We start from the raw sequence: 9,762 nt of genomic DNA on the forward strand, positions 1-9,762 counted from the left end.
TTCTCTTTCGATCTCTTTCAAAGCCACAAATCAATTTTACTGCGCTTGAAAGCACATTATTGTACTCGTATTCACTATCGGATGGAGTGCAAGGGCTAGAATACTGTCACTTATACACATGCATAAAAAATCGTTAGCACTCGTTTTGAGCACTAACGACTATCGATTGCACTCCTAATGATCGACATGCGAGTTATCGGTATAATTTTTTTTTAACTATGTTCACATTTGTTTCAGCCCTAACTTTTTCATGCCCTATTTTCAGTTTGAGCGATATGATTTGTCAAAACGTTTATAACAGATATGCTGTAAGGGGTCGCCACCGCTGCAGCAGGAGTTTAAAATCAGCGGTGGTTGTATTGTACAATCTACATGATAACAAGAATAGCCGATTGGCATGGTGCAATTGATATCGGTTATTTTTTTTACTGGATTTTGGCCATTATCAATTTTCATCCCGCTTGGTGTTGGCATTCTATATCACAATTTGTGTGTTTTTTCGAATAAAGGCACCACGTAGTACATAATAACAAGAACACAGAAAAAGAAAAGAAAAACATTGAGACCATGTGATCAATCAGGATGATGTAGAATTTCAAGGAGCGATTATCAATAGGAGTACCAAGTGTTGGCAAAATTGTGTTCGTGGAACAACACTTGGGTTGTGTGTGTGTGTGTGTGTGTGTGTGTGTGTGCGTGTGCGTGTGTGTGTGTGTGTGTAGCAATGTGGCATGCATCGGTACCAGCACCCATGTTGTCCACAGCACGGAGAGAGACAGAGATACACAGACAGGCAGACACACACACAGACAGGCAGACACACACACACACACACACACACACACACACACAGGGAGAGACAGAGAAACACACAGAAGCATATGCAGAGACACCGAGCAGGACCATGGAAGGGAGTATATGCAGTGTTTTAGCCACAAAAATAGTCCCTGTAAAGCGATAGGAACTACATGACTAGTGCGCTAGAAGCTGCAATTACCTTTCACTGCAGAGTGTATGACACTTGGTGCCTTTTGTAAATGAGCAGAACACCAGCAGTAGCAGTACATGACGTTTGGTGGAATCGCAGACAACAATCCAGTCTACCACGACTGCAGCAACGCCTTCCCTGATGTTGAGAAGGTTTGTTCAGTGAAAAGCGGTCAGTCATCCCTGGCAGCCTTGAGGGAATCCAGAAGGGATAGGATTGTGGTGCTGTACTGGAAGTACAGGCGTCCTCTCAGTAGACCTGTGCCGAGAACCACTTTGTCGCTGAACTCGTTGCCGTCGAGGCAGATTGGATCGATGTGGCGCGCCCCCGATGTCAGCCGCTGAGCCTGCATCTTATTCAGATCAACCGTATCGCGTAATCGATTGAACGATAGATCCAGGATGCGCAGGGTCCTGTCTGTGGCAAGCCGCTCGCACAAATACTTGATGCCAGTGTCCGTAAGGCCGTTTTGCGCTAGCGAAAGCCAGCGCAGCGAGGACCGACGAGGAAAGTACTTTGCCAGAACCGCAACACCGCGGTCGCCAATCCCTGTCGAGTGCAGACCAATCAACTCCAGGTTGGGACAGCGACTGATCAGCCTGCGGAGTGTATGCTCCAACCGCTGCCATTGACCGTCACCCATTCCCGCAGTGGCCAGTGGGTTGCCCTGAAGGCTGAGGTAACGCAGTGTTCGATTTGGCCCATTTGCCTCGACCGCGCTTACAATCGTGGCCAGCCCATCTGCATCAATCTGGTTTGAACTGAGGTCAAGTGCTTGAATAGATCTGTTGAAGCACAGGACGTTGGCCAACGGCACCATCCCGACGGACGTCAGTCGGTTTTGCCCGCAGCTCAGCGATTCATAGCCTGTAAGAGAGGATAGGTGTTTCTCTAGACGGCCAATGTACTCATCGCCGATACCCATGAAGGTCAGGTTTAGTTGTGAGTACTTGCCATGGGGCGGCAGATAGCGGTCCTCGTCAATCGACTCGGGGCTCAGCTCTCGCATGCCCCCGCCACAGATGCTTGCGTAGCCGAATTGCAGAGTGATGTAGGGGCTCTGCACCGTTCTGCCCAGGGCTTCCAGTGCATGCCGTGTGAGCTGATTGCCAGCTAGCTTCAGGACGTAGTTCACGGAATCGCCGCTGCCGCCGTCACCAGGTGCCTCAAACAAGGATCTTCGCTGCAGCTGCTCGACAGCATTCTGCAAATGCGGCAAGATCGAGTCCGTCAAGCAGTTGAACGACAGGTCCAGGCGATGGCAGGCCAGGACGGACACTGCTCTGATGCAGGCCTTGGCGCCAACATCACCTATCTGATTCTCGCGGAGCAGGATCTGATCGATCTTTCCTTGCTCGATGGCCGCCAGCGCCAGCTCCTCTGCTCCGGCGTCTTCGATGTCCATGCACGAGCACACCAGGCGAGTGAGCGACTTGTTCTGGCGAACGGCTGCAGCCAGCACAGCGCAGCCCTCGGTGGAAAGTTTGGGAACAGTCTTGTGCAAGTACAGCTCATCTAGACTCTCGGTGCTCTTCAGAAAGTCGCAGATGGCCTTCAGATCACTCTCCTGCAGACCGCAGCTGCGGATTGACAACCTTCTCAACGAGCATAGCACGTCACTCAGTGGCCTCAGAAGAAGCGGCAGGCCTTCTCTGCTGATGTTCTTGTTCACACCGATGTGCAGAGTGTCGAGTTGCCCTAGGTTGTCACAACGCGACAACTTTTCACAACGGCTCTCATCGAGCAGACAACTCTCCAAGCTTAGCGTATGAAACGTCATGTCGTGCTGTAGCTGCCGAATGAGGATGTTGAAATCTTGATCATTAAGCTGATGGTGGCCAAGGTCCAAGTTCCCATCCTCCAGCACGTCAGCAAGTCGCACATCTGGTACCTTGTTCTGCGTGCTGGTTGGCTGTACTCTCCAGCACGACTGTGTCTCGTCATGGAATTGTGCCATGCTGTGCAGCAGCAGACGTGCTGCCATCTTCCGGTGTTCGAAGACACCTTTCTCGGCAATGTGGAAAGCATGCCGAAGAAGGAAACAAAGGCTCTCTCCGTCAAGCAGGCCGGCCAAGCACAGCCAAAAGTTGAACTTGCCCTCGTCGAACGGGATCTTGTTGTTCATGTGGGCTTGGATCAGTTGTCGGCAGTCTGGCTGCTGGGCAATCCAGCGTGCGGCCATGAACTCCTGCACTGCTAGATGAATGTACTGGCAGTAGACGCCGAGTTTGTCGGTCTTGGACATCTCCAGTGCATCCCAGTGCACCAGCAGACCCGTATCCAGTGCCTTGGAGTCCAAGTACATCACTTCAAACAAGTACTGCTGATCAAGGATGCCGTCCAGGGCCAGCTTCTCTAGGTAACTCAGCACCTCAACCAGGTATGTGACTCTTCCATCTCTGATGCTGTCCTGTTTCTTGACAACCTTCTCCACTGACGGACCAAGGCCATACGTCTGCGTGATGTCCTCGTCTTGACTCTGATGCGCCTCGCTGGTTTTGCGTGTGACATATCTCTTCAGTAGGCTGATCACCACGTGGCCATACACCTCACACAGGCCACTGGGCAGCTTGCCGTCTCTGAGAAACTGCGTGATGATGAGTGATGCATGCAGTGGGTTGGCCATTAGCAGCTCCACTTGCTGCAGAGATTCTCGCTCCCGTTCGAACTTTGCAGCAAGCTCGTCGGCTTTTTTTCCGCCGATGCCTCTCTGCTGAATGCGTCTCCTCAACATGGCAGTTTGCTGCTGAGATGACAGCTCGCACATCTGATAGTGCATGGCCGTGTTGCTGAGCAGCCGTCGTGCCTGAGCGCAGGGACGTGATGTGGCTACAACATGACACGCACTCAGCTCACCAGTACCAGCCAGAACTCTCAGTACGGCACTCTCCTCGCCAATCAGGCTGGGGCGCAGCTCATCAAGTCCGTCCATTACGACCAAGATCTGCTTGGAGTGCTGCGTGGCGTAGTCTCGCACCTCGGCCATGTCAGCCGCGCTCAGTCCGTACGCCGCTGCGCCCAGTCCCAGAACGTCCCAGAACGTCATGTCCTCTCGCAGCCGTCGAGCAGCCACGTACAGCGCTAGGCTGTACTCAGTGAACATATCACAGCAGCCCCAGCGCCGAAGGATCTCCAATGACGTCATTGTCTTGCCAGCACCTGGCGGTCCGATAAGCAGGCACTTGGTCCTGAGCGGTTGCCCGTCTCCGCCAGTGAAGATGTCCTGCAGGTCGACGCGACTCTCCTCGTCATGCGCCCTATCCCTTCCCAGGCGTGTGATTGGCTGATTGTCCAAACTATCCAGCGCCTGCTTCCCGGCCAGTGGCAGCAGCGAAATTGGAATGTAGCTGATGTGATCTCCCACAGCGTCGTTAGCAAGCAGGCCATAGTCGCTGCCACAAGCACCGAACGGCACAAAGTTGCCCACCCGGTAGCGCTCCTGGAGATGTCGCCGCAGCTTCTTGACACTGTCCGGCATGGCGGCAAGCTGCAGGTGGTAGAGTGATGGCAGCTCCGCCAGCTCTCGGTCACTCAGGGTCATGAAGTTGATGCTGCCCCGTGACAGGGCATCATATTCTCGCTGCAGTGCACCCGGGTCGGCAGCAGAATCCAGGATCAATGTGGCCAGGTCCATCTGGCCAGCTCTCTGCCACCCCGCCTCCAGCAGCACAGCAAAGAACTCCTGCAGTGCCGAGTGCTCCTTGTCGGGACCGAGTGGCTTGTCCTTCATGGCAATGAGCCGTTCCAGCAGCATGTGGCTCAGCGTGAATCCACAGTTGCGCTTGTTACTGCGAGGACCCAGCATCTCACTGTCCAGCGAGTTCAGCTTCACCACTTGCCTGTTGATCAGCTTGTCGATGATCGGAATGCAGTCAAGGCCTCGCACCAGTCTGTCCCAATTGACCAGGATGGCCTGTAGCAGAATATGGTGACTTGGACGAGGAGTACTATTGCAGCTAGCCATGATAGCCGATCGCACTCCGTAGCGTCCAGCGTACTTCAGTTGAGTCTGCACATAACGGAGCACATTAGTACAGTACATTCATGAGCACCTATTTTGTTGATGAGCCCCCCCCCCCCCCCCCTCTCCCTCCACAGACACGCACGCACTATCTGCTATCCACGTGTATCTGACGTAAGGTCCTGCGGCAACAGGCAGTGACGTATATGTACACCAGACGTGCTACATTATTTTAATTTTAGATTTAATTTATTGTTCAGTCTGTCGAGGACTGGGGTTGATCCACCCCCCCCCCCCCCCCCCCCCGGAGAGTCCTAGCCATTGGCGGACTATGCTCAGCCAATCGTCAAATTATGCTTTTGATTAGGGCTGAAACGATTATACCGAATAATGAGTACTCGTTTGATAACTCTCACGATCGAGCAATCGTTTAGATTACCGATTACGATTATTTTGCGTTTTTTTAATTTGTGTCCAGAAAGTACTGTAAACCCTCGTTTTATGAAGTTTGAATCAGTTTCCGCTGGCAATATGCAGTTGCCAGGGGTATGGTTCATGTTCTGAGGTTAAATTGACTTCAAAACTGCCATGTTTCGGAGCTACTCTTTCACTAATGCAGATTTGTTGGTATTGTGAAGGCATAGTTAGTGGAAACAGAGTAATGTCAGCACAGAATTATGACACTATTTGCTAACGATTATAATCGATTACTCGATCGTTAAGCTAACGAGTAATCGATACATGAAAATCCACGATCGTTTCAGCCCTACTTTTGATTATGCCACAATTATGCCAACAAATATGCTGAATTATGCTCGGTTCCACTATGTATTCACGCTGTACATAGAGGATTGAGAAACCACGCATACACACACGGCCATGCCCTAAGCATAATTTTTGTCTAAACCGAAAGATTATGCCGACCTTACACGTTGGAATCCGTATATTATGCCGGAGCATAATTTTTTGACGAAATCCCAAGATTATGCCAAATATTATGCCGGCATAATCATGATAATCCACCAAGGACTATGGCTGTGTTTACATGAAGCGTTTCAACCCGGGTTGAGTTCGACCCGGGTCAGATTTCAACCCGCCATGTGCACAAAATGAATGGCGCGTTTACATGACGCATTGCGCTTGACCCGGGTTGAAATTTCGCCCCGGGTTGATTTCAACCCTCCCCCCAAGGGGAGGGTTGAAATCAACCCGGGTCAAGAAATTCGTACAAACGTACTTCTGTGCGTATCTCGCGCCAGGTTTGAACGGCACTGCAGATGCAAATTTCGCGCGAACGGATTCACGTGACCATACAGGACTGTAGAAGTGGACTTTTGGCGGCATATCAGTATTTGACCCGGGTCAACTGTCTTCATGTAAACGCTCACGTCTTTTGTCTATCGTACAGGCTTTCAACCCGGGCTGAACTCGACCCGGGTTGAAATTTCTCATGTAAACACAGCCTATGACAAGGAGTCGTAACTGGGGTATTAAAAAAAAAACATCTGCAGGCTTTCTGACAAAGCTGTATTATGCCCCTAAGCATAATTTTTGTCTAAACCGAAAGATTATGCCGACCTTACACGTTGGAATCCGTATATTATGCCGGAGCATAATTTTTTGACGAAATCCCAAGATTATGCCAAATATTATGCCGGCATAATCCGCCAAGGGCTACCGGAGACTGTACTGGGGGGGGGGGGGGGGGGGGGTGCAGATCATAGTAATCGGCACTCTACTGTCTTTGCGCGAAGTGACTTGCACCCCCCTCCCAGAGGTGGACCAGCTACTGGTACGCCCCTGGGATAGGATTCAAGAACGGATTCAAGTGGCAGAATGTATGTACTAGTAATCGAATGCAATCGAATGCGCTTTTCTGACCGGGGTGGGTCTCTGGATTTACCTGTAGCATCACACGAGGATGTACAGGTAAATCACGGAGGATCGTTGAGACAATAACACGGGTCCTCTATTCCAATTCCAAGTGGTATCAGTAAGACTTTTGTAGTACCATACATCATTTACTCAGTCTCCGCCTTTCCCACGATACGCGGTCAGCTCAGTGTGTTGCCATAATCTACATTTTCATGTATGAACACAGCCCTACTGGCCCTACCGGCTGACAAACGTGTGGAGAACACAAGTCTTAAGACCAGACACAATGAACATGGACGATCAGGGCCGCAGCGACCGCCGATCGGTCCGGCAGGTCCAGCAACTGCCGGACCAATGTTCGGGCAAAAAAAAGAATACAAGAGGCGCTCGCCTGCACAGGATAGGACTTGAAGCGGCAACTTGAGTGCATTCGATCAGTTCGTGAAAAAGGTGGTCGAAGAAGAAGAGTGCTGGCGGTTTTTCGATTCAGTCGTAGTTGTCAGTGGTGGATGTATGGAGCCAAATTCAAGTTATTCTGTATGGAAAATGATGCAGGTACTCAATCTCAAGGCTGTGACTTACAAGTAAAACATCATGTTTCCTTGCGAAAAGAAATTTGGATCTATTTCCTTGCGAAAAGAAATTTGGATCTGAACTAAAGGGGACGTTTTCACGCGGTGTTTGTGAAGGTGGTGGGGGTTGGGGGGGGGGGGGGGGGGGGAAGGTTGCATCTTGCCGGACCAACCAGAATGAGGCTGCTACAGGCCTGATGATGTGCTGATGTACTGGGAGCAACTGACCAGAGGTCCCCACGGCGGCTTTAGCGTTGCAATCAATCATCGATAACGATTGTGTGTGAGAGGAGCAGGAGGGGAGGGGGGGGGGGGGTAAGATGCTGCAGAAGTAGACTACAGAAGAAAAGAAAATACTAAAAGAACCCTGAATTGTGGTAGCGACCTCGGCTTTTTCTAGTGTGGGAAGCAGCCAACTTCCTTATAAAACCTGAGGTGTATTGAATACGTGTGTAGGTTGCCACCACCTAGGCCAGGGCCTGGGGTATCTTAGTTCAGCAGATAAAGTCTGACTTACGTGAGGGTCAGGCGATTGAGATGTTGGATATTGTGCAGAGAGATCTGCACTATCGCTGCCTCGATGAGCAACTACTGCTACTGCCGACCGCGCATTCGACTCGAACTCGGTTGGGAAAGACGGTTTCTTTACGACCGTCAGTTCTTATGATTCGCTACCCGCGCTAGGCGCGTTGCGAAGCCTTCTGCTCCTGAATCGATTCCGATGCTACCAAGATCAGAGGGGCTGTGGTCTCCTGTTGCTACTGATATGTAATACATGTATTAGGATCTCTGGGCGCGCGAATACTTTGTATGTTTTTGCTCGCCGGAAGGACGGAAGCGTCCAGCTGCCAGTAAGCTAGAAACACGTCGCAAGCATTAATTAATTATTTTATGACTGTTGGCATCACTGGATCATGGAAGTTGGTACTCTGTTACCGTCACGGCGTCACGATAGTAGATCTACTGACTGAGTCTGTGACTCTGTGTGCCACCAAGGCTGCACCAGGATACTACAGTTCAAGTTGTATCTACTACATTGTAGTATTAAAATTGAGTAGTAGTAATGTAGAAACTTACTTACTAGAAAGTAAGTTAGGCTGTGTTTACATGAGAAATTTCAACCCGGGTGGAGTTCAGCCCGGGTTGAAAGTCTGTACGATAGACAAAAGAGGTGAGCGTTTACATGAAGACAGTTGACCCGGGTCAAATACTGATATGCCGCCAAAAGTCCACTTCTACAGTCCTGTATGGTCACGTGAATCCGTTCGCGCGAAATTTGCATCTGCAGTGCTGTTCAAACCTGGCGCGAGATACGCACAGAAGTACGTTTGTACGATTTTCTTGACCCGGGTTGATTTCAACCCTCCCCTTGGGGGGAGGGTTGAAATCAACCCGGGGCGAAATTTCAACCCGGGTCAAGCGCAGTGCGTCATGTAAACGCGCCATTCACTTTGTGCACATGGGGGGTTGAAATCTGACCCGGGTCGAACTCAACCCGGGTTGAAACGCTTCATGTAAACACAGCCTTAGATACAATGATTATGTATGCTGAGCTTGTTACAAGCATAGGTCTACGCTTTGCATTGTGTTATTGTATCGCTTCTTTAGACTTTTATACCCAGTTCGGCTCGAACACAGCGCGCGTGATGTTGTGCCAGGGCAGAGGTCATCAAGGTGCAAGCTGCAGTGCAAGGCGACGTGCACTCTGACCTCATGAATGATGGACAATGTAGATCTACAGGTACTGTACTGCATGCATGCGCATGTCCGGCATGCTTATGCATGCATGCCCTACTATACATCATGTGCATGCAGTGTATGCCGGGCCGGGCGGGGTTACAGTCTGTCAAGCAACAGCAATGACCACCACCAAGCACCATTATAATATTATTTTCTATTGCATGATTTGCATCAGGAGATCCCCTCGACAGGCCATCGCCTCTGGGAGATCCATAAAGCATAAAGATTATTATGTTATTATGACCAGGGAGTACTACTCCCTGATTATGACAGACCACCACCATGACCGTATCAAAGTTTACCATGACTGGCTTGACCGCGTTGTGTGAGCACTGAGCAAGGAGTCAAGCCTCAAGGAGTGAAGGAGTGAAGGACACGTGACAACCGCAGTACATGTACTACAGTAGCTTGCTGAGTGTAAACTAGCACTGTGACAATTGACATGTCATTTTCGGTAACTTATGGTTGTGGTGTCTTTGTCTCCTTGATCTTGCATGTCCAAACGAGGGGATCTTTGTCACCCAAAGCACCTCCCCCCCCCCCCCCCTCTCCTTCCTCCGGGTACTGTACACCACTAACGTCGAGTAATGAAAAGACACGGAGTTATAGTACTCCACGGTAGTCTA

General features: G+C 50.5%; 1 protein-coding gene across 1 annotated transcript; it reads right to left on the minus strand.

The window, feature by feature from the left end:
- Nucleotides 1–401: 401 nt before the first annotated feature.
- LOC135815516 (uncharacterized) lies at nt 402–8,264 on the minus strand. Its single transcript, XM_065328829.1, has 2 exons — nt 7,914–8,264; nt 402–4,997 (listed from the first exon to the last, which is right to left on the minus strand). Exon 2 carries the CDS (start codon nt 4,950–4,952, stop codon nt 1,161–1,163), a length of 3,792 nt encoding a protein of 1,263 aa, XP_065184901.1. The 5' UTR covers nt 4,953–4,997; nt 7,914–8,264; the 3' UTR covers nt 402–1,160.
- Between the last annotated feature and the right edge of the window lie 1,498 nt (nt 8,265–9,762).

Source organism: Sycon ciliatum, chromosome 4, assembly GCF_964019385.1.
Source record: "Sycon ciliatum chromosome 4, ocSycCili1.1, whole genome shotgun sequence".
NCBI lineage: Eukaryota > Metazoa > Porifera > Calcarea > Leucosolenida > Sycettidae > Sycon > Sycon ciliatum.